Source organism: Pan paniscus, chromosome 19 (genome assembly GCF_029289425.2).
Source record: "Pan paniscus chromosome 19, NHGRI_mPanPan1-v2.0_pri, whole genome shotgun sequence".
Taxonomy (NCBI): Eukaryota; Metazoa; Chordata; class Mammalia; order Primates; family Hominidae; genus Pan; species Pan paniscus.
Window position 1 is genome coordinate 96188078 of NC_073268.2, and position 25027 is coordinate 96213104.

The following is a 25027-nucleotide window of genomic DNA, read 5'->3' on the forward strand; positions in this document are numbered from 1 at the left end:
CATCACAGTTCCATAGGTCAGAAATTTGATACAAGGGCTCTCCTGACTGAAATCAGGGTGTCAGCAGGGCTGCCTTCCTTTCCAGAAGCTCCAGGGGAGAATCCGTCTCCTTGCCCACATGGGCTACTGGCAGAATTGTTTCATGCAGTTGTAGCACTGAGGTCTCTGTTTCCCTTCTGTCAGTCAGAGGTCCTTCTCAGCCTACAGAGGCTTCCCCCATATCTTGGCTCATGCCTTTTTCAACCCCAGAAATGAGGGACTGGAGTCCCTCTCATGCCTGTCCTTCCTTCCATCACATCATTCTCTGACCAACCATAGCCAAAGAATAGTCTTGACTTTTAAGGGCTCATGAGATTAGATTGTGTCCACCTAGATAATCCAGGATCCCCCATCCAAGATCCTGCACGTACTTCTGCGAAGTCCCTATTGTCATGTAATGTGACATATTCACAAGGTCCAGAGATTTGGACCTGGCAATCTTTGAGGACAATTATTCTACCTACCACATAAAGCTTCTTTATTGGGCCAGTGTGGTGGCTCCTGCCTATAATCCCAACACTGGGAGACCGGGACAGGAGGAGTTCTTGAGCAGGAGTTAGAGACCAGCCTGGGCAACACAGCAAGACCCCATCTCTACAAAAAGCAAAAAATTAGGCCGGGCACAGTGACTCACGCCTGTAATCCCAGCACTTTGGGAGGCCGAGGCAGGTGGATCACGAGGTCAGGAGATCGAGACCATCCTGGCTAACACGGTGAAACCCCGTCTCTACTAAAAATACAAATTAGCCGGACGTGGTGGCGGCTGCCTGTAGTCCCAGCTACTCGGGAGGCTGGGGCAGGAGAATGGTGTGAACCCGGGAGGTGGAGCTTGCAGTGAGCTGAGATCGTGCCACTGCACTCCAGCCTGGGTGACAGAGCGAGACTCTGTCTCAAAATAAATAAATTTTAAAACTAAAAATAAAAAAATAAAAAATTGGATGCATGCAGCAGCACATGCCTGTGGTTCCAGTTACTAAGGAGGCTCAGGTGGGAGGATTCCTGGATCTCAGGAGGTCGAGGCTGCTGTAAGCTATAATTGTGGCCACTGCACTCCAGTGTGGGTGACAGAGCTGGACTATCTCAAAACACACACACACACACACACACACAACCAAAAATCATTATGCTTTCCCCATAAAACTGCTTAAGTGCCTTTGTTGGAAATCCATTGACCATAAATGTGTAGTCTTTCTGAACTTTCTACTGTTTTCCCTGGATCTACACCAGGTCTATATTTATGACTATACCACACTGCCTTTGCTACTGTAGCTTTATATTATTTCTTGGTATCAGGAGTAGTTTGGTGCACTTTTCCAAAGTTGTTTTGGCTATGCTAGATCCTTTGTATTTTCATATAACTTCTAGAACTAGCTTGTCAATGTTTAGCCCTATCCCCACTCTCCCAAAAAAGGCTTCCTGATATTTTGGTTGGAATTGTGTTGAGTCTGTACATAAACCTGGGGAGAACTGATGTCTTAACAATATCGACTCTTCCAATCTGCTCAGTGTATCTCTCATTTATTTACATCTTTAATTCTCACAGCAACGTTTTGTAGCTTTCAATTACAGAGCTTGCTCATCTTTTGTCAAATATACCCCCAAGTATTTCATGTATTTGATGGTACCGTATATGGTGGTGTTTTCCAAATTTCCCATTCCAAGTGTTCATTCCGGGCATATAGGAATACAACTGACTCTTCTATATTGACTTTGTAGAATGCTAGCTTCCCGAAACTCAATTATTAGTTCCAGTAGCTTTGTGGTAGACTCCTTAGGATTTTCTACATAGAGAAACATATAATCTGTGAAGAAAGCCTTCTTCTTTTCCACCCTGGAGGCCTTTTCTTTCTCTTGCCTTGTTGCACTGGCCAGAATCCACAGTGTAATATTGAACAGAAGGGAGAGGACACCTATGCCTTGTTCCTGAGAGGGTTACTGAAAGCCCCAATTGCCACTGTGGATTTGTCTATTTCCCCTTGCAGTTTTATCCATTTTTCCTTCCTATATTTCCTGTATTTTGAAGCTCTGTTATTAGGTGCATAGGTATTTAGTATTGTTATATCCTTTTAATGAATTACCCCTTTATCATCATCAAATGACTCTCTTTGTCCCTTGCAATATTCTTTGCTCTGAGATCTCCTTTGTCTAATATTAATAGAGCTGCTTCAGGTTTATTTTGATGTGTGCATTACCATGGTGTATTTTTCTCCATCTTTTCACTTTTGTCTTTATATTTCTCATAAGCAACAGTATATAGTTGTGTATGGCTTTATAGCCCAGCCTAACAATATCTGTCTTTTAATTTTGCAGTAGGCAATTTGCTTGTTTTCCCTTGCTCGTGCTTTTGGTTTGTAAGTGTAATTTTAGAGGGGGATGCATGAGATTCCTCATGATATTTGTGCTGAGATGTAATTCACACACCATAACATTTACCATTTTAAAGTATGCAATTCAGTTTTTAGTACACTTGTACAACCATCACGATTATCTAATTCCAGAACATTATTATCACCTTCAAAAGAAACCCTATACTCATTTTCAGCCACTCCTCGTTTCACCCATCCCCCTCCTCCCCCCTCAAGCTCCTGAAACCACTGTGAATGGTTTCCTGCTAATCTCTCTATGGATCTACCTGTTCAGGACGTTTCATGTAAATGGAATCACACCACGTGTGGTCTTTTGTGTCTGCCTTCTTCCACCTAGCATATTGCCGAGGTTCATCCAGGTTGTAGTGTGTCAGCACTTCATGCCTTTTTATTGCCAAGTAATATTGTGTGGATTCACCAGTTTTGCTTACAGCTGATGAACATCTGGCTTGTGTCCACTTTTTGGGTCTTATGAACAATGCTATGAACACATTAGCTTTATGTGTGCAGATTTTTTGTTTTAATTCTCTTGAGTATAGACCTAGGAGGAGAATTGCTAGGTCAACTCCTATGTTCAACATTTTGAGGAACTGCCAGGCTGTTTTCCATAAAGGCTGTGCCTGTTTACAATCCCACTAGCAATGTATGGGGCTTCCAGTTTCTCCACATTCTCCTAAACACTGCAGAGCAGTATATTAGTCCATTTTCATATTGCTATAAAGAACTGCCTGAGCCCGGGTGCTTTCAAAAGGAAAGAAGTTTAATTGACTCACAGTTCAGTGTGGCTGGGGAGACCTCAGGAAACTTACAATCATGGTGGAAGGCGAAGACGAAGCAGGAACCTTTTTCCCAAGGTGGCAAGAAGTGCCAAGTGAAGTGGGAAGAGCCCCTTATAAAACCATCAGATCTTGTGAGAACTCACTATCACAAGAATAGCATGGGGGGAACTGCTCCCATGATTCAATTACCTCCACCTTGTCTGTCCCTTGACATGTGGGGATTAGGGGGATTACAATTCAAGATGAGATCTGGGTGGAGACACAAAGCCTAACTAACTCTATCAGTCAGTTTGGGAAAGTTATCTTCCAATCCATGAACCTGGGACATTTATATATTTAGGTTTGCAATGCCTTTCAACAAGCTATTTGTAGTTTTCGGTGAACAAGTATAGCCCTTCTTTTGTTAAATTTATTCCTACATATTTCACTCTTTTTGATGCAATTGTAAATGGAATTATTTTCTTAATTTCATTTTCAGGTTGTTCACACTGCTAGTGTACAGAAACACTGGCTTTCCTATGTTGAACATATATTCTGCAACCTTGCTGACCTCATTTATAAGTTCTGATTGGTGATTTTTTAAATGTGTCAATTCCTTAAGATTTTCTAGGTATAAATCATGTCATCTGTGACTAGAGAGTTTTGATGCTTCCTTTGCGATCTGGATGCCTTATTTCTTTTCTTGCTTAATTGTCCTGGCTCGTAACTTCCAGTACAATGTTGGAATAGACGTGGCAAGAGCATTCTTGTTTTTTTCCCAACCTTAGCGGGTAATGCTGTGGTTTTTCATCGATGCTGTTTATCAGGTTGAAGCAGCCCCCTTCCATTCTTATTTTCTATCTTGAAAAGGTGCTGGATTTTGTCCAGTGCTTTTTCTGCATCTGTAAATCATCATGTGGACTTTGTCCTTTATTCTATTGATAGGGTGTATTACATTGACAGATTTTTGGATATTAAACCAACTTTCCATTCCTGCGATAAATCCCACTTTGTCAGTGTACAATCCTTTTTATATGTTGCTGGATTTGTTTTGCCAGTTTTTTGAGGATTTTTACATCTACATTCATATGATATTGATCTAGTTTTTTCTTGTGGTAGCTTTGTTTTGGTGTCAGGTAATGCTGGCCTCAGGGTGAGTTGGGAAATGTTCTGCCTTGTATTTTTTGAAAGATTTCGTGATCCAGCACTTTGGGAATCTGACGGGGGCAGATCACAAGATCAGGAGTTTGAGATCAGCCCGGCCAACCCAGTAAAACGCCGTCTCTACTAAAAATACAAAAAATTAACCGGATGTGGTGGCAGGCACCTGTAATCCTAGCTACTGGGAGGCTGAGGCAAGGGAATCACTTGAACCCAGGAGGCGGAGGTTGCAGCAAGCCAAGATTGTGCCACTGCACACCAGCCCAGGCAACAGTGTGAGACTCTGTGTCAAAAAAAAAAAAAAAAAAAAATTGTGATGGTGATAATTCTGTAAAAGCTTAGCAGGATTCACAAGCCTTGGCTTTCCTTTGTTGAAAGTTTGATTACTGATTTAATCTGTTTTTCCTAGGAATTTCTCCATTTTATCAAGGTTCATCTGTTGGCAAACAATCCATGGCACTGATACTTTGTATTCTGTACAGTCAGCTGTGCCATCACCTCTTTCATTCTTGATTTTAGTTATTTGAACATATTTTTCCTTAGACTTGCTAAAGATGTGTCAATTTTGTTGATCTTTTCAAAGAATGAACCGTTGGTTTTATTGATTTTCTCTATTATTTTTCTATTCATTTATTTCTACTCTCATCTTTATTATTTCCTTTCTTCTGCTTCCTTTGGGTTTAGCTTGCTTTTCTTTCAGTTTGAGGTGAGACAGACGATCTGCAATAAATGTAATTATTGACATGGTTATTTTCAACCTACTACCGTTTTGTATTTGTCCATCTCATAAGTTCTCTGTTCCCTTTTCCTTCCTTTTCAGGATTCTTAGATTAAGTATTCCTTAGAACTCTTATTTTGTCTCCTACGTTGGCTGTTTATTTGTTTCACATTTTTGTATTGCTTTAAAGGTTCATACCTAAAAATTGCTTAACACTTTTATATATGTTTCACATCTTTAATTCATCACAATCTGCCTTCAAGTAATAGTGTAAGAATCTTGACAGTATCTTCGGTGCTGTGCTATTTTCGTCATACATTTTATGTCTATGTATTATTTTAAACAATCTTACTACAAACATGCCAACAGCATCAACATTACCATTCTATTTCTATACTTTAGACATACCTCAAAAGGTCAGGACACTCTAGCTCTTGGTTAGAACCCTTTTTATGTGGTTATTCTTTTAGGAAAATTGCCTGGCTTTAAGACAAGGCATCCTATATGTATTTGTTGAATAAATTTCAACCACCCAAAAAAAAAAAAAAACCCAGAAAATATACCATTAGGAGTATAAATTGGTGGAAAATCTTTCTGCAACGTTAATTTGAAACATGTACCTTGATCAAGAAAATCACTTCTAAAGATTATTCTGGGTGGGCACAGTGGCTCATGCCTAATCCCAGCACTTTGGGAGACCAAGGCAGGAGGATCACATGAGGTCAGGAATTTGAGACCAGCCTGGCCAACATGGTGAAACCCCAACTCTATTAGAAATATGAAAAATTAGCCAGGTGTGGTGGTGGGCGCCTGTAATCCCAGCTACTCAGGAGGCTGAGGCAGGAGAATCGCTTGAACCCAGGAGGTGGAGGTTGCAGTGAGCCGAGATCACACCATTGTACTCCAGCCTGGGCAACAAGAGCGAAACTCCATCTCAAAAAAATAAACAAATAAAAGATTATTCTAATGAATCTTCAACTGCTTCCAAAGGAGGCATGGTATAGAGGCTGGAAAAGTAGCTTTTTTTTTTTTTTTTTTTTTAACATAGTGAAATATGTATGATACATTACTAAGCAAAAACCTGAGTTAATAATGGCAAAGTGGGTTACAATTTTGGGTTAAAAAGGTCTTTATGTACAGGTAGATGTACAAGATAAAATACTGGATGGACAGTCATCAAATTGTGAGTTATATCTGGGTAGGAGGATTAAGGATGACTTTTTCAAATTATGCATTTCTATGTTTTTTTTCAGTGAGATTATACTTTTGTAATGAAGTACATAACCCAGGGGTTTTTCATCTGGATTTGGTTGCTGGGGACCTTGGGAAGCCCCTCAGGATCTAGAGCCAGTTTTTCCACCTGACCAGAGGCCCAGTGATACCTACCTAGCAAGGCTCAGCAGACCCCCTGCCTGAACTTGACTCCATCTGGACTCTGGGAGGATCCTGGCCCCAAACCACCCTCCCAAGAACCTCCATGAGTTCTCTACCTCGTGTATCCTTCTCTTCCCAGCATCACTGCAAATGTTCCACCTTGTCCCGCACCATGCCCCCATCCATGAGCACTTAGCATCCTTCCCTGGTATAGGCAGGAGCAACGCTCAACTTCCTGGAGAAGTCCACATTCCAGACAGCTGTCTACAGCAGAACCACACACCACCAAAGGGAAATAGCATTTTCATCACTGACTGCCCAAGGGCCAGGCTGCTCTCCAGAAAGTCTGGAAACTTTCCTTGTCAACCTTTAGGACTGGTGGTTTTTAAATCTTGGAGAATCACATACCATTTCTGATTTGTCAGTACAGTTTGACATTTTTATGAACACTTGTTCTGTATTTTTCCTTTTAGGATGACCTTTCCTAGACAGTGTGTGGGGTAGCTTAAGCCCCACCCCTTCTCCTGCCATCTCCTCCCCAAGGCACCAATGCTGCCTCCTCCACTGTAACACCACGTGCTTATTCATCTAGAATCATTCTTACTGGTAATGGAGGCCTTCTGTCCTCCGGAGTGACTGTGTGGAAACCTGAGCCACTCCTCACCTCTGACACAAGCTTGGCAGGAGCTCCTGATGAGACCAGGTGAGCCTCAGTGAGCTCAGGCGCCTGCAGAGATGGACATTGAGGCTGGCACTAGCCAGAGCTGTGGTGGGCGTCACTCCCCACTGCTGCTGAGCAAATGCCCTGAACACACCTGTATCTGGTTCCTCCTTGCCAGGAACTCATTAAGCTGCCTGGGCCTGTAGTCTCGTGCTCCTCCCGCTCGGCCAGCAGTGCCACCTGGGAGTCTTGTTACCTGCAGGTTCTCACTCAGCAAGCCAGGACAGGGCCGGAGCACTTGCATTTCTAACCAACTCCTGATGATGCAGCTGGTCTACCAGCCACCAGCTGGCTAGCAAGGGTCCAGTCACAGTTTCAGTGAAAGGAAGTTCCATTCATAAACTATAGAATTTCAGATGCCTTCAAGTAGGAATCACCTGATGAAATTTAAAAATATTTCCAAGCTCACCCTAACCCTGAAATAAAGATTATCATCCCAACTAATTTCAGGAAGGGAGGGGCCAGTTTTAACATTTCCATTTCAAATATTAGAGCCCGGTGTGTAATCCCAGCACTTTGTGTGTAATCCCAGCACTTTGAGAGGCTGAGGCGGGAGGACTGCTTGAAGTCAGGAGTTTAAGACCAGCCTGGTCAACAGAGGGAGACCCTGTCTTGAAAAAATTAAAAATTGGGCAGCTGTGGTGCTGTGTGCCTATAAAGCTACAGGTAATTACTTTAACTATTTCAACAGATAACTTAAATACTTTAATAATTTAAATATCTAAACAGATAATTATCTGTTGTAGTTTGTCAACATTGTGGTAAGTCATGATCCTGCCACTATACTCCTGCCTGGGCGACAGGGAGATCCTGGGCTCTCAGAAAAACAAACAAAAAAATTAGAAAAATGAGGCCAGGCATGGTGGCTCACACCTGTTATCCCAGCACTTTGTAAGGCCAAGATGGGAGAATCACTTAAACCCATGAGTGACAGACCAGCCTAGGCCACAAAGTGAGACCCTGTCACTACAGAAAATTTAAATATTAGCCAGATGTGCTGGCATGCACCTGTAGTCCCAGCTACTCAGGAGGCTGAGGTGAGAGGATCGCTTGAGCCCAAGAGGTTGTGGCTGCAATGAGTTGTGATGGTGCCACTGCTCTTCAGCCTGGGCAGCAGAGCAAAACTCATCAACGATGAAACTCTTTCCAAAAAAAAAGATTAGAGAAGTGAGTGAAATGGGCCAGGTGCAGTGGCTCACGCCTTTAATCCCAGCACTTTGGGAGGCCGAGGTGGGTGGATCACGAGGTCAGGAGATCGAGACCATCTTGGCTAACACGGTGATACCCCGTCTCTACTGAAAATACAAAAAAATTAGCCTGGCATGGTGGCGGCCGCCTGTACTCCCAGCTACGTGGGAGGCTGAGGTAGGAGAATGGCATGAACCCAGGAAGTGGAGCTTGCGGTGAGAGATCGCGCCACTGCGCTCCAGCCTGGGCAACAGAGGGAGACTCTGTCTCAAAAAAAAAAAGAAAAGAAAAAAAGAAAAGTGAGTGAAATGACCCAAGACTACACAGTAAGTTACTAGAGAAGCTGCTGGCACCTTAGAAGTATAGAGTTTATGGGAAAAGTTTTAAATTTTTAATGAAAAAGACTTAGAACAATGTATTATTTACATGTAAATAAGAAAAGGGAGCAGAATCCCCATATCCTCTTCAAAGGAAGGGAGACGGGAGGCCATTTATGAGAAGAAAGTCCATATAAACCCCATCAAGTAGAATCTGGATCCAAATACTTCCAAACAGGAGTACACAGCAGGTGAACAGTCTCCCTCATCCAACTGATCTGCTGCTTCAGATAAGATCAGCAACTGAAAGTGAAGAAAGAAACAGATTAAGGAACAACACAAACAAAATGAAAATTTGTTAACGTAAATTTAACTAAAACCTCACAACAGACTTCTCAAAACAAAAAACAGGCCAGACATAGTGGCTCACGCCTGTAATCCCAGCACTTTGGGAGGCTGAGGTGGGCGGATCATTTGAGGCCAGGAGCTCGAGACCAGCCTGGCCAACATGGTGAAACCCTGTCTCTACTAAAAATACAAAAATTAGCTGGCTATGGTGCACGCATCTGTAATTCCAGCCACTCAGGAGGCTGAGGCAGGAGAATTGCTTGAACCCAGGAGGCAGAGGTTGCAGTGAGCCGAAATCGCGCCACTGCACTCCAGCCTGGGTGACAGAGCGAAACTTCGTCTCAAAAACAAAACAAAACAAACCACAACAACAAAAAAACAAACGCAAGTGCCCCAAACTAAGAATAGGGAAGTTCCCTCTACAATTACAGTAGAGGTGGACGATTTCCTACCGTTCATCGGCATCTCATCAATCTGAGTGGAATAGTACTGCTCGATATCTCTGAGGATGCGGATGTCGTCATTCTTTACAAAGTTAATGGCCACACCCTTCCGGCCGTATCGACCTGATCTCCCAATTCTTCAGGAATAAAACAATATTACAGTTAGTATATATAACAATCAAGATTTAGTAAATGTGTCACAGAAGTGAAGCCAATGAGAGCTTGCACCCTACCTGTGTATGTACAATTCTCTGTTATTGGGGAGATCGTAGTTAATGATGAGGGACACCTGAGGGACATCCAACCCCCTGGCCCAGACATCTGTAGAAATAAGCACTCGGCTGCAAAAAGAAAGAGTGTTTGAGGTGATTAAATTACTCATACAAGTGTAAGACTGGACTTGCTTCCATTGCTAATTTTAAGGAATCCTGGCTGCAGGTCCAAAATATATGAGATTCTCCTCTCTCAACAGTCTGTCTGCAAACGTGAAGCCTCAGGGACAGCACCAGAAACCCCTGTGCAGAGGGGCTGTTGGTGGATTTAGTTACTTTGGTCATGTGCTCCATCAGATTAAAAAAATAGACATCTTTTACTAGACTATCTTTAACTTGTTTAATCGGTCCTAAACCAATAATTGGGAAAAATACTTCACTTTTGCCTAGCAAAAAATTAAAAACGGTAACTTCAGCCGGGCATGGCAGCGGCTTATGCTTGTAATCCCAGCACTGCCAGAGGCTGAGGCAGATGGATCACCTGAGGTCAGGAGTTCGAGACCAGCCTGGCCAACATGGTGAAACCCCATCTCTACTAAAAATGAAAAAAAAAAAAAAAAAAAAAATTAGCCATTCCAGCTACTCGGGAGGCTGAGACACAGGAGTCACTTGAAATCAGGAGGCAGAGGTTGCAGTGAGCCAAGATTGTACCACTGCACTCCAGCCTGGGTAACGAAGTGAGACTGTCTCAAAAAATAAACAAAAAAAGACACACACAGCACATTTGTTAAGCTGACCACAAGGTGGGCAAAGAAGGAAGTCTGAATCAAGTTCAAATGAATGAAACCACCCAATCCACGCTTTCTGACCACTGTGGAATTAAACTAATCGAAACGATGAACAGAAAACCCCCCTACTTACTGGAAAAGAAGACACACACTTGTAACCAAGGTGACCAACCTGGCTAGTTAAGGCTAGTTATCACCTCAACCTAAGTATTACAGGAGCACAGCGGACCCCTCATTAACTGGAAGGTTTTCTGCTCACCCAGGGCCTCAGCTTTCAGAGCAGAAGCTTGTCATCCCCCCGGGTGTGGGGCCTGCACTTAGGCAGTGCATATGAAGTGCTTAGCACAGTCTAGCAAACCCTGACCTGCAGAGCCACAGCATAGCGGACCCACCTGGCGCCCGACCGGAACTCCTTCATGATGGACTCCCGCTCTTTCTGGGGCATGTCTCCATGCATTGAGGATACGGTGAAGTTGGCTTCCCTCATTTTCTCCGTCAGCCAGTCCACCTACAAATCCAATCAACAGATGCTACTGCAAGCTAGTATACCAAAGCAGAGACGTGCATTCGGGACTTTACCGCATCATTTGCAGAACCAGTATCAATATTCATAAGGTAACTGCTCTTAAAACTCAGAATCATCCTAACTGGATGTACAAACTTTTTCCCAGAAAATGTTGGGGTGCACTCACAAAACCCTCTTACTTCATTTTCTCCATATAATGACTCTATGGGGGGAGGGGGCCAGGTGTGCTCATTCTCATTTGAAATCCAATCTTGTTAGAATGTAGCCCAACTCCTCTCCTTTCTCAGGAAAGTGGCCGACAGTTCTCAGGTCTGCCTCCACATTACCATCACCTGGGGATCTAAAACTACTCAGGCCTGGGGTCCACCTTCAACCAACAAAATCTGAATCTTTAGGGGTGGCTGATATCGCTGTTCTGTAAATGAAGTTTTAATGGTCACAGCCACGTGACCGTTTGCATATTGTCTACAGCTGCTTTTACAAGAGAACACATACCCTGAAAGCTTAAAATATGGACAAACTGGCCCTTTACTGAAAAATCTTGATTGACGTCATTCAGAGACTCAATCTGCAGTTTCCCTTCAGCACAGGGAGGCTGTGCAGTGCCTCTCACCTTTCTTTTGGTGTTGCAGAAGATGACCGCCTGAGTGATGGTCAGTGTGTCGTAGAGGTCACACAGAGTGTCAAATTTCCACTCTTCCCTCTCCACTGCCACGAAAAATTGCTTGATGCCTTCCAGAGTCAATTCATCACTGAAGGACAAAGACAAATCCTGTTACATACTCATCCTTCCTTCTAGGACTTGAGGGTGGGCCAAGCCAGGATCCAGGGAGACCCTGGTGGAGAAGGTCACACCGTGATATCTGGTGCAGACCCAGCAGCCCCAGCCCTGTCCTCCATCCTATCACCACTTCCGTCACACAGGCCTCCATTCTGTATCCTACTTAACATTTCACAATGTGCAGCACATGGAATACGATTCTAAATGAAACACTGATAAAGAAATACAGTCACCTAATTTTTAAATTTAGAATTATTGGTTCAAACCACAATGAGGATTGTAAAAGATGGGTTGTTTTGTTTTGTTTTGTTTTGTTTGAGACAGGGTCTTGCTCTGTTGCCCTGGCTGAAGTGCAGTGGCACAATCAAAGCTCACTGCAGCCTCAGCCTCCTGACCTCAAGCGATCCTCCCACCACAGCCTCCTGAGTAGCTGGGACTAGAGGCATGTGCCGCCCTACCTGGCTAATTTTTTATTATTGGTAGAGATAGGGTCTCTATATGTTGCCCAGCCTATTTGGTTTTTTAAAACAGGAATTTTAAAAGAATTTGCATGCTTTCAATTCCATTACACTCAGGCAAGAGGATAGCCTGAGGTCCGGGTTTTGACACCAGCTTCAGCAACACAGCCAGACTCTGGCTATAAAAAGTTTTTGAAATTACGACATAAAATCCTTTATAAATGCGGCCCAGTGTTTTAGTAAACTTGACAAGAGGGGCTCCTACCGTTTCACCAAGATGCGGATTGGGTCGGTCATGAACTTGTTGGTCATCTCCAGAATCTCATGTGGCAGCGTGGCACTGATGAGAACCACCTGTGTGGCTGGAGGCAGGTACCTGTATACATCGTAAATCTGCTCTTTGAAACCTGGGACAGGGAGCAAGACAGGTGAGGGATGTTTAGGGCGGCACACCCAGAAATGGAAGGTGCACGCCCAGTGTTCCCACTGGGTTAGAGGCAGAGTGGTGATAAGGTACGTTTGACAGGAAATCTCATTTTTACAGCACCAGGCCACATCCACGCGTTCTCTCCGTCCCTACTCCCCGCCCCCCGGAGTGTTATCTGGTTGAGGGAATCTGGTTTCCCTTTGGTGCTTCTTCAATCTGAAGTGATCTAGGGATCACGAAACCCACCCCGAGAGTCCTAGATACCAAATAAAAAGCCATAGAGGCTGGCCTGAGTCACCCACGATGAATAAACAAATAAAATCAAGGTAGGAATTTTTTGTTCATAATTGCCGCCAAGGCACAATTGTTTTTCCACGATGAAAACGCTATTCACATTCAGAACAGTCACTGGCTGTTTCAATTTTACACTGTGAAAATTTAAGAACTAAGAATTATGTCAGTAGAAAAGTAATTCTTTTGTTACTCATACCTTTATTCAACATTTCATCAGCTTCATCCAAAACCAACATTTTGATAGCACGTGTCCTTAGGCTTCTGCGACGAATCATATCTATAACATGAGATTTTGAAATACTTATGACAAATCACATCTATGAGATTTTGAAATAATCACACCTGAGGCTCCCAAGAAAGAGCTCATCATTCCACTGGTCTCAGGGTTCCAGAGACCTTCCCTCCACCTCCTGCAAGTGACCCAGGTGCAAAAGTCTACCGTGCGGCCTACCAAATCGAAAGCTGTCCTGTACCATTTAAGCACTTCTTACAAATACTACCGGCAGCACCATTTTTAGCGACAAAAGTGCTTACCAAAAACACGCCCTGGAGTGCCCGCGACAACATGCTGTCCATAATCCAGCTTCCTGATGTCCTCGCCAACATTGGTGCCTCCAATGCAGGCATGGCACTGGACATTCATGTAGTCACCGAGAGCAAGCAGCCCCTGAAACAAAGCACAGGTTCACGTCCAGGGTGGGAGAGAGAAACATCCACATTTTCCAAAAAGAAAGACTGTTTCTTCTCCGAGATGATCACCGATTATTATTTATGCCATTCTTATCTCCAAACCACAAAATTCTCCTGCTCTTTTCTCTGACAAAAACAAGTTAATTTTGCTTTTTTTTTTTTTTTTTGAGACGGAGTCTCACTCTGTGGCCCATGCTGGGGGGCAGCAGCGCAATCTTAGCTCACTGCAAGCTCCGCCTCCCGGGTTCACGCCATTCTCCCGCCTCAGCTTCCTGAGTAGCTGGGACTACAGGCGCCCGCCACCACACCAGGCTAATTTTGTTTTTGTATTTTTAGTAGAGATGGGGTTTCACCGTGTTAGCACACTGTGCTGTGTGCATCCTATATGTGTATTCAGGAAGTCGTTATCTCCTGACCTCCTAATTGGCCTGCCTCGGCCTCTCAAAGTGCTGGGATTACAGGCGTGAGCCACCACACCCGGCCTGCTGGTTTCTTATTACAAAAGCTATATCATTAACAGAAAAGAATATGTAAAATTCATAATCCCATCCACCGAAGAAACCAACATTAACATCTTAATATACCTCTTTTTAAACATACATCTTTATACTACGTTAAGTATAAAATGGGTACAATTTATTTTTTTTTGAGACAGAGTTTCACTCTTCTTGCCCAGACTAGAGTACAATGGCACAATCTCAGCTCACTGCAACCTCTGCCTCCCGGGTTCAAGTGATTCTCCTGCTCAGCCACCCAAGTAGCTGGCATTACAGGCGCCTGCCACCACGCCCAGCTAATTTTTTTGTATTTTTAGTAGAGACAGGGTTTCAAACTCCTGACCTCAGGTGATCCACCCACCTCGGCCTAATTTATTTCTATTAAAATTGACTTTTCGCAAAAAATCTACATTTCTAAGGCTGTAAAAAACTACCGAGAGCACACAAGCCACACCAAAAATGACTTAATACAAACCAGCAATTTATATAATGATTCATGGCAAAATGTTAATCAGGAAGAAAATTTTGAGGTATCAGAAAACAGGATTGGATTAAATAAATAAGTCGGTGTTTCACAACTAAATCACAAAAGCAGTACTTGTTAATCGGACACCGCTCTCTTTAGCCATCTCACCTTCTGGATCTGCACAGCCAACTCTCTTGTGGGAGCCAAGATCAAAGCTTGAGTTTCACGAACCTGGTGAAATAATTTATCAGAAAATAGAGAATCCGCAGTATTATCAAAGTGGATTGTAGTCATTCACACTCAGATCAATATGAGAAATAGTATCTCATATTAATCATACTTCTCATCTCTTACAGGTTAGCAAATATTAATGTCATTTAAATTGCAAATCCAACAATAACTTAATGTGTCAGGATCCTCGTCTGCAGACAAGAGCTTCCTCTAGTTAAATAGCAAATCATGACACAATATTAGTGCAAATATTAGTGTACAACTAAGACTCTGTGTAAAAATTTGCTGAGTCAATACATACTGGAAAATTTTAAATTGTACTTTTTGAACACTGTAGTTACAGAAGAAAAAGCAAGTATTTCCTAGAATTACATAACAGTTTCTTTTAAGAATGGCAAATTACCTGAATATCCAAACACTGGAGGACTGAGATACTGAAGGTGGCTGTTTTTCCTGTGCCGGACTGAGACCTATTCAAGGAAACAAAAGCAGTGGGATTAGAGGGAGGACAGGCCACGCCACAGCTGCACTCCAAGGCCTGGGCTCCAGAGGCACTTAGGTACCTTCTTAGAGCAAGCCCCCGTACCTAATACCATCTTAACTGCGAGGAGGCAGGACTCGGGCCCAGTGTCACAGCTTGTTAAGTGTCCATGAAGAGAGTAGACATGGCTTCTGCACGGGGGCAATGGAGTCACAGACTCTCTAACTTCAAGAGGCGTTTCATAGGTGTCAGAAAAAGGAGGACTCCCCTTTATTGAAATACAACTCTTTTCCTTCTAGGATTTTGGACTAACTCTCTCCTCCAAAGAAATTTTTGTGTAAATGAGTCTTTTTTGAAATTAGGCAAACGAGGGATAAAGCTATTAAAAGAGGGTTTGTGGTGCCAGGAGATACGGCTATATACAAGTTTTCATCCAGAGTTCCTGGCTCACAGCTCCCATAGCCCTTATTACAGTCTTATTAAATTGATGGGTTTGTTAGGCCTCAGGAAACAATCTCTCTGACCTTCTGCTCTCCTTTCACCTGCTCCACAGCAGGGCTCTAATCTTCCCTGCCTTTCAGATTGTGAGTCATAAAGACCCTCATGTCACGGCGTGGTGGCTCAGGCCTGTATTCCCAACACTCTGGGACGCAGAGGCAGGATTGGATGAAGCCAGGAATTCGAGACCAGCCTGGGCAATACAGCAAGAGACCCCATTTCTAAACAAAACAAAAAACTAACCAGGAACGGCGGCACATTCTGGCAGTCCCAGCTACTTGGGAGGTTGAGGCGGGACGGTTCCTTAATCCTTGAAGTTAGAGGTTGCAGTGAGCTATGACTGCACCACTGCATTCCCGCCTGGGTGACGAAGTGAGGCCCCATATCTTAACAAAAAAAATGTTGAGGCCGGGCACAGTGGCTCACGCCTGTAATCCCAAGGCTTTGGGAAGCCAAGGCAGACAGATTGCCAGGAGTTTGAGAGCAGCCTGGGCAACACAACAAAACCCTGTCTCTACAGAAAATATAACAAGTAATTGGGCATGGTGATGTGTGCCTGTAGTCCCAGCTACTTGGGAGGGTGAGGTGGGAGGATCGCTTGAGGCTGCTATGAGCTGTAATCACATGACTGCACTCCAGTCTGGGAGACAGAGTAAGACCCTGTCTCAAAAAATGTAAACAATTTAAATTTCAAATTTTTTTTAAAAAAAGCATTATGGTATTATCCCAGAAAAGCTCCTGCCCTATTTATTCCCTTATGGGGGAAAGAATGCTGACCTCATGGAATTTTCCATAAAAACCCAAGAGGACTGGGTTCCAAGAGCTTCTAGATGGCTGAACACAGACAGTGGAACACAAGGAGGTTCCGGGAGGTGACCACCCGCCCCTTGGAGGCTGCACCCCTCCCCCCATATCTGTATCCTCTGCAGTACCCTTTATCATAAACCACTAAATGTGTTTCCCTGAGTTCTTTGAGCTGCTGTTCCAGCAAATTAATCCAACCTAAAGAGGAGATCCTGGGAACCCAACTTGAAGCTGCTTGGTCAGAAGTTCTAGAGATCCGAACTTAGAACTGGTGTCTGAAAAGAGGGTAGTCATGGGGACTGAGCCCTCAACCTGCAGGATATGGCCTATCTCCAGGCAGGTGGTGTGAGAGTTGAACTGGAGGACACCCAGCTGGAAAACCCCCACACCTCTGCTCACAGAAGTCTTCTTCTGTGCTGATGATTGTCGTGGTGGTGTGAGAGCAGAGGAAAAGCACAGTCTGTTTTTCCGAAATTGTGTTATATACAATTCCACATGCCAGCAAACCGCTAAGCAAAGCTGGCTAAGAAAATGAAAGCCTGGGCGACAGAGCGAGACTCCGTCTCAAAAAAAAAAAAAAAAAAAAAAAAGAAAATGAAAACCTTGGCCGGGTGCGGTAACTCATGCCTGAAATCCCAGCGCTTTAGGAGGCCAAGGAGGGTGGATCACCTGAGGTCAGGAGTTTGAGACCAGCCTGACCAACATGGTGAAACCCCGTCTCTACTAAAAATACGAAAATTAGTCGGGCATGGTGGTGCATGCCTGTAATCCCAGCTACTTGGGAGGGTGAGGCAGGAGAATAGCTTGAAACTGAGAGGCAAAGGTTGCAGTGAGCCGAGATGGCACCACTGCACTCCAGCCTGGGCAACAGAGCGAGACTCCATCTCAAAAAGAAAATGAAAGCTTTCTACAGTAGAGAACACAAATTAAAAAAATTATTAAACCCTGTGGCTAAAGTCAGGGAAAGTGTTGGAACTGAGCGTGTACAAGCTGAGGGAAACAGTCATCCCGGAGCATCTAACTGCACTGCGCTGCCCAAATTCACATCCAGCCCTGCGCCGCACCCCAGGACAACTTACTGTGCGATGACATCTCTCCCTTTGATGATCTGCTTGATTGCTCGTTGCTGGATTGCTGATGGTTTTTCAAAACCTGCAAATAAAAACAAAAAATTAGCTCTCACCACAATGACGGCATAGAAACCCTGTACTGTAAGCTCCTCAGGGGCAGACATGGTTTGTTTTTTGAACCTGTCCTCCAGCCTAACCCAGTGTTCAACATAGCAAGCTCTCAAAACCCAGGGGCTCAATGAATTGCGCTGAGTGGATTTCTACACTAACGTGGGATATTATTTGTAAAGATCAATCTCTATTTTTAAAAAAACCACCAAATTGTAGAATATAGACACCAGTTTTCTTTAAAAAAAAATCTGGGCGTGCAGCATCTGGAAGTATAAGTGCCAAAATGTTCCTGGCAGTTACTGCAGTAGAGGGGTGGAAAGAAACTTACTTTTTACTCTAATTACTCCCTTACGTTTGACTGGATTACAAACAACCTATACTACTTTTTAAATTTAAAAAAAACAAACAAAAAAACAGGAAAGGCACTCTAGCCATTGTTCTCTCCTACTAGCTAGCATTAAGTCTGTGTGTTGCTGACAGGTCTACAACTCCGTTTAACCTGCGTGGGTCACGCTGCAGGGTGTCCTGTGTTGTTCTGTCTGGATGCAGCTCACTAACTACAACACCATCTCTCTTGCAAAGCAACTACTACACCAAAGGGTGAGGCTATTTTCAAGAAGAACCACGTGTTTTTCAAGTAAATAAAATTTTATGTACAAAAACTCTATTTCAATTATTTTTTGGTAGTCTCTTAAATGTAGCTCTGCTCAGTTCTGGGGCATAGCGAAAAATAAGAAACAAAAGAAAATGTAGCACAATTTCCCATCTTAACACAAACGCAAATATAGCAGATGATTTGAACTCTTCATGAAGAGCAAGCACATAGATGGGAAACGAACAACAGTGTCTTAGGGCAGGGACCGCCTGAGTGCCAGGAAACCAGGTGGGGCTGTCAGCCTCACTGCGAGGCTGCCTGAGATGCTTTTTCACCACCCATCCTCAGCAACTTCGCTTCACTTTGTCCAAACAGTTGTGGCATCAAGAACTACAGGATACGGCCAGGTGGGGTGGCCCACACCTGTAATGCCATCACTTTGGGAGGCTGAGGCTGGTGGATCACTGAGGTCAGGAGTTCAAGACCAGCCTGGGCAACATGGCAAAATCCCCTCCCTACTAAAAATACAAAAATTAGTAGGACGTGGTGGCCCACACCTATAATCCCAGCTACTCGGGAGGCTGAGGCAAAGGAATCGCTTGAGCCCCAGAAGTGGAACTTGCAATAAGCTGAGATCATGCCACTACACTCCAGCCTTGGTGACAGAGCAGGACTGTCAGAAGGAAAAGGAAGAAAGAAAAGGAAGAGAACTACACGATAAAAAATGTCCCTGTCCCAAGCATTAAACACAGGCCATTTATCCCAGATGCTGGTCATTCCCATCTATGTGCCCAACCCAACCTCTTCTCCAGGCTCTCCCTCAACTTCCTCACATCTTTCAAACATACCAAGAGACAGCTCCTGATTCTGACTCTCTGGAGTGCTGCCTACCTAGCCAAATGTTTGCAGCATCAACCACCGCTTACTCAAAACACTCCAACTCTCCTTCTTCTGTCGCTCACGTTCAATCCATCAGCCAATGCTGTCAGCTCCCTGGTACTCCATCTCCAAGGCAGCACAATCCTCTCTTCCCTGAACTGGAGCAAAAGCTCCCAACTCTCTTGTTTCCTCTCCTGCCTTGCCTCGCCTCACCTCAAATCTACAGACACCCAGAAGAATCTTTAAAACTGTAAATGTGATCGTGTCACATAGCTACTTAAAACCTTCCAGTGGCTTCCCACTAGATTTCTAAATGAAATTCAAATTATTCGTCACCCTACACGTCTTTGCTAGATCTGCCCCGACTAGCTCTCCAAAATCCCACCACAGGGGACTTCTTTCAGTTCCTGGAATGCAGCTGGCTAAGGGCTGCAAGGCCCTGGCACCAGCTGTTCCTTCTGCCCCAACTGCTCTTCCCTCTTCTCATTAACAGTCTCCTTCATCCAGAACTCTGCTCAAATGGCACCCCCTCCTGCGAAGCCCCTTACCTCTCTGCTTTACTAATTCTCTCCTCCTTCCCAGTCCCACTCTATTCAATTACCCCGCTGCAGGTTCTTCACAGCAACCACCACTGCCCGGGCAGCCTGACAGTATGCTTTCCCCCCAAACGAACTTCAAAACCCGTAAAGGCGCAAACCCATCCGCTTTACCGCCAAAACCCCAGTACCCAGAAAAGCTAATAGGGAGAAAACAGTTATCTGCTGAATGAACGACGCTCAGGCGCCTCGAAGCGGCTGCAGCCCCCGACAGACCCAGCGCCGAGCTCTGCACGGGGGACACACACCGAAAGCGCCGACACAGCCAGGCGTGAGGGCGAGGACGGGGGTGGGGGTGGGGGTCGGACGTCACTGGCCCCCGAGCCTCGACCCTGACCACGACCTCCGGAGCGCAGGGCCGGCCCGGGAGTCACCAGTCGGGCCCTCAGCCCCCGGCTCGCCCCCGACTCGCCCCCGGCTGGCCCCCGCGGCCCGCGCCCGCTCACCGTAAGCGTAGATGCCCCGCAGCAGGTCCTCCCGCAGGCCCATGGTGTCGAACGTGGGGGTCACATCCACCTCCTCGCTGGTCTCGAATTCCACTTTAGTCATGTCTTCCTCTTTGAGCAGCCGCTTTCGCGCCGAGCCCGAGGTCGCCATCGTGGCCGTGGTCGCCATGATTCAGAGTCCGCGGAAGAGCACAGCGGATCTCGCTGCCGCTGCCGACCTCGCTGCCGCTGCCGACCTCGCTGCCGCTGCCGACCTCGCTGCCGCTGCCGACCTCGCTGCCGCTGCCGACCTCGCTGCCGCTGCCGACCTCGCTGCCGCTCTTAAGAGAACTGCCAAGCGGGGCTGAGAACTGAGGCCTTAAGTATGCCAAAGCGAGAGACGTGCGTGCGTACGTGCTTACGTGCGACGCGGCCACGCCTCTGGGGGACGGGGCACTCTTCGTCACGTGAAAGGGAACTGGGCGTTTGCCGCAGGGAAAAGTAAGGTGTTTCTGCTCTCGCGCCATATGCAGTTCCCGCGGGATCTCGTTGAGGGCGGGGCACCCAGTTCCTTACAAAAGGGATGGAGGGTGTGGGACCTCTGAAGTTGGCGGTGTTTCGTAGCGGCTGCGGGATTTCGCGGACTGGGGCGCTGAGGTTCTTTGAGCGGCGTGTGGCCCTGAATTCCCTGGAAACAGGCTGGGGCCGCGAGGGGCCTCCGCTCCGGGCGGGGTCCCCAGATAGCCCCGCCTCGAATAAAAATGACGAGCACGGGTCCTCTCTCGGGCCCGCAGTGGGTGGACTGCGTCGCGGACCCGTAGTGGAGGCGCCCAGCTCGCCGGGGAGATTCGGGTGGAAACCCTCACGGCCGCCGGTGGTGGGCCCCGGCGCGGCGCTGGGCTCCGGCGGGTCTGCGCTGGGGAGGGCCAGGGCCCCTGACGCCGGCGTCCCTCTTAGGGGACGCGCCTGGGTGTGTCTTCACCGTTTGCCTGGTGAGTTGGAGACAGGGTCTGGCTCCGTCGCCCAGGCTGGAGTGCAGTGGTAGGATCAGGGTTCACTGTAGCCTCCGCCTCAGCCTCTGGAGTAGCTGGGACCTCAGGCGCGCGCCACCACGCCCGGCTAATTTTTAAAATTTTTTTGTAGAGACGGGGTTGGGGGAGGGGGGGGTTAGGGTTGTCCTGGCTGGTCCTGAACTGCGGGGCCTCAGGTGATCCGCCTGCCTTGGCCTCCCAGAGTGCTGGGATTACAGGCATGAGCCACTGTGCCCGGCAAGCAGCTGTTCTAAAGTAAAATACACGCTGAGCCTGCCATTTGCTCTTAATGAAGGCCACTTGTCAGTAGACGGTGCTGCTAATGCGTGTCCTGCAGCAAAGATAACCCAGACGGGATCATTTTTTAATTGCCCAGCAGAACTTTAACCAGTTGCGCATCTTAACCTGCTTTTGGTTTGTTCGTTTGTTTGTTTTGAGACAGTCTGGCCCTGTCGCCCAGGCTGGAGTGCCATGGCGCGATCTCGGTTCGCTGCAGCCTCCACCTCCCGAGCACAGGCGATCCTCCCGCCTCAGCCTCCAGAGCACCTGGGACCACAGGTGTCGCTACTACGCACAGCCACTAACCGCTTTCTTATCTGACACTTTAAGTGCTTCTTTGTACCCAGCTCCTCTAACGCCTTTTGAAGCAGCTCCATCATCTTTGAAGGGCAGTTCATGCTGTTGAGAATCATGTTTTTAACTTTGGGAAAATTGTATTTCCACGAGCGCCAGCTCTGTCCTTTTTTTTTTTTTTTTTTTTTGACGGAGTCTTGCTCGGTTCGCCCAGGCTGGAGTGCAGTGTCGTGATCTCAGCTCACTGCAAGTTCTGTCGCCCAGGTTCACGCCATTCTCCTGCCTCAGCCTCCCAAATAGCTGGGACTACAGACACGCGCCACCACGCCCAGCTAATTTTCTGTATTTTTAGTATAGACCGGGTTTCACCATGTTGGCCAGGATGGTCTTGATCTCTTGACCTCATGATCCGCCCGCCTCGGCTTCCCAAAGTGCTAGGATTACAGGCATGAGCCACCGCGCCGCGCTATTTTGTGTGTGTGTGTGTGTGTGTGTGTGTGTGTGTGTGTGTGTGTGTGTGACAGAGTCTCACTCTGTTCCCCAGGCTGGAGTGCAGTGGCGCAATCTTGGCTCACTGCAACCTCTGCCTCCCGGTTCAAGCGACTCCCCTTCCTCACCCTCCTGAGTAGCTAGGATTACAGGCATGCACCACCACGCCCAGCTAATTTTTGTATTTTTAGTAGAGATGGGGTTTCCCCGTGTTGGTCAGGCTGGTCTTGAAGTCCTGACCTCATGATCTGCCCGCCTCAGCCTCCTCAAATGCTGGGATTACAGGCATGAGCCCGGTCCTGTCCTTTCTTATGGTCACAAATCTGGCTTGCATCGCTCGGCACATCTTTAATCCACAGCTTCTTTCTAGGAGTGCTTGAAAAGCTCTCCTTTTATGAAGGTTAATTTTAGTTAAAACCAGAGCATCCTGGCCAGGCCTGGTGGCTCACGCCTGTAATCCCAGCACTTTGGGAGGCCGAGGCAGACGGATCATGAGTGTAGGAGTTCGAGAACAGCCGGGCCACAATGGTGAAACCCCATCTCTAGTAAAAAAAAAAAAAAATACAAAAATTAGCTGGCCGTGGTGACGGGTGTCTGTAGTCCCAGCTACTCTGGAGGCTGAGGCAGGAGAATCTCCTGAACCCCAGAGGTGGAGGTTGCAGTGAGCTGAGATTGTGCCACTGCACTCCAGCCTGGGCGACGGAGACTCCATCTCAAAAATAAACAGAAAACCAGAGCATCCTTTTATCAAGAAGTCGGTGGATTGCAGTATTTCAAGGGTGAACAAGTAAATGCAGCCTTCTCCAAGAGTGAATCTCATTCTGGCCCCAGAATTTATCCATGACAGATAATTGACCTTCTGATAAACATTCCTTGTAAGGATGCTGGTGTTACCCAAAATATTAAATATTTATAAAGCTGAATAAAATGTAAGTTCTGATACCTTCCTCACTCTACAAAGGATCATTTAGTGCCTCACACTGCCAGGCCGTGCTGTAGCGCTTTGTCGTAAAATACACACAGATTTCAGTGACTTAATGTAGGAGAAGAATGTAAAATACCTTGTTGACTAAAGAAAAACAGTTAAGCTTTTAAAGAATTAAAGTTAGTTTTATTCAGAAGCCTTACTGAGGACCCTACACCCTGGCCCCAGCCCAGGAGCTCAAGCGATCCTCCTACCTCGGCCTCTCAAAGTGCTGGAATCACAGGTGTGAGCTACCAGGCCTCACCTTGTTCAAAGTTTTAAAATCTAATCCACAAACTGCTTAGATTTGTTTTCCTTCATATTTTTATGACTAGATGATCTAACATTTTACACCATTTTCCTGGAAATGTTGTTTATGCCAGGTGTCTGAACACACATCTTAAAGGGCTCTAACTTTTCTGGGGAGCAGTAGCTTTTTAGCCCAGAGTCTATGACAATGTGACAATGATGAGAGCTGCTGAGGTTTGCTGCAGTCTCTGGGTGAACGATGCTTTCTAGGGAAACAATGGGGCATAAAAGAGACATGGGCTCTCCTGCCTTGAGATTAATCGCGTGAGATGGAACCCTCCCCAACACACAAACACTGTGGGACATGAGGTGCTGGAGACGGGGCTGCTCACCCAGAGCTTAATGGGTCTGTCCACCTTTCTGACCAAGAGGCCTCTTTTCCTAGAGGCTGAGGGGCCCTGGGATGATGAGGGTAAATCCACCTTTTAGAGTAGGAATCTCCAAACCCCAGGCCACGGACCAGTATCAGCACCTGTGTGTGGCCTGTTAGGAACCAGGCGGTGCAGCAGGAGGCAAGCAAGGGAGCTCAACTGAGCTCTGCCTGCTGTCAGCAGCAGCACTGGACTCAGAGGAGTGTGAACCCTGTTGTGAACTGCACATGCGAGGGATCTAGGTTGTGCACTCCTCATGAGAATCTAATGCCTGATGATGGGAGGTGGAATAGTTTCATCCCGAAACCACTACCCCGTCCATCTCTGGAAGAATTTTATTCCACCACCTGTGGAAAAGTTGTTGACGTGGCTAGACTTTGTGTCTTCACCCACATCTCATCTGGAATTGTAATCCCATAATCCCTATAATCCCCACGTGTCGAGGGAGAAGCCAGGTGGAGTAATTGAATCACGGGGATGAGTCCCCCATGCTGTTGTCTCCATAGTTGTCTCGAGATCTGATGGTTTTATAAGGGGCTCTTCCCCCTTTGCTCGGCACTTTTCCCTTCCTGCCATCTTGTGAAGAAGGTGCCTTGCTTCCCCTTCACCTCCTGCCATGATTGCAAGTTTCCTGAGGCCTCCCCAGCCATGCTGAACTGTCAATTAAACCTCTTTCCTTTATAAATAACCCAGTCTCGGACAGTTCTTTATAGCAGTATGAAAATGGAATAATACATTTGTCTTCCACAAAACCCGTCCCTGTTGCCAAAAAGGCTTTAGAAAACGCAGTGCGGGAAGGTGGTGAATAGATGGGAGGAGACTCATGTTTTTGTCATGTAGGAGAGCAGCAAGAGCTCCTCTCAGGAGAAGAGGTTTTTGCTGTGAAATATGGTGCGTGCTTTTCCATGGCCTATGTAGTGCTCAGCAGATGCCCTAGCGCCAATAGGATCCCAAACCCCTTGTTCTGTTTATTACTGGTAGGCAGTTAGGATCGCGTCAGCCGTGTCTTGAGAACATGCCTTGTGAGT

At 46.1% G+C, this 25027-nt stretch overlaps 1 protein-coding gene across 1 annotated transcript; it reads right to left on the bottom strand.

Moving 5' to 3' along the window:
* Nucleotides 1-8702: 8702 nt before the first annotated feature.
* Nucleotides 8703-20461, bottom strand: LOC117978379 (eukaryotic initiation factor 4A-III). Its single transcript, XM_055101881.2, has 12 exons — nt 20284-20461; nt 17666-17738; nt 15207-15273; nt 14741-14803; nt 13454-13586; nt 13116-13196; nt 12464-12605; nt 11573-11711; nt 10826-10941; nt 9667-9774; nt 9443-9570; nt 8703-8945 (listed from the first exon to the last, which is right to left on the bottom strand). Exons 1-12 carry the CDS (start codon nt 20450-20452, stop codon nt 8929-8931), a joined length of 1236 nt encoding a protein of 411 aa, XP_054957856.1. The 5' UTR covers nt 20453-20461; the 3' UTR covers nt 8703-8928.
* Nucleotides 20462-25027: the final 4566 nt, after the last annotated feature.

Coding starts and splice junctions, on each gene's coding strand:
- LOC117978379 (XM_055101881.2), bottom strand. CDS start 20,452: ATGGCGACCACGGCCACGATGGCGACCTCGGGCTCGGCGCGAAAGCGG. Junction 15,274..17,665: donor GGGAGAGATGTCATCGCACA/GTAAGTTGTCCT, acceptor TTCCTTGAATAG/GTCTCAGTCCGGCACAGGAA. Junction 10,942..11,572: donor TCTGCAACACCAAAAGAAAG/GTGAGAGGCACT, acceptor TTGGATTTGTAG/GTGGACTGGCTGACGGAGAA.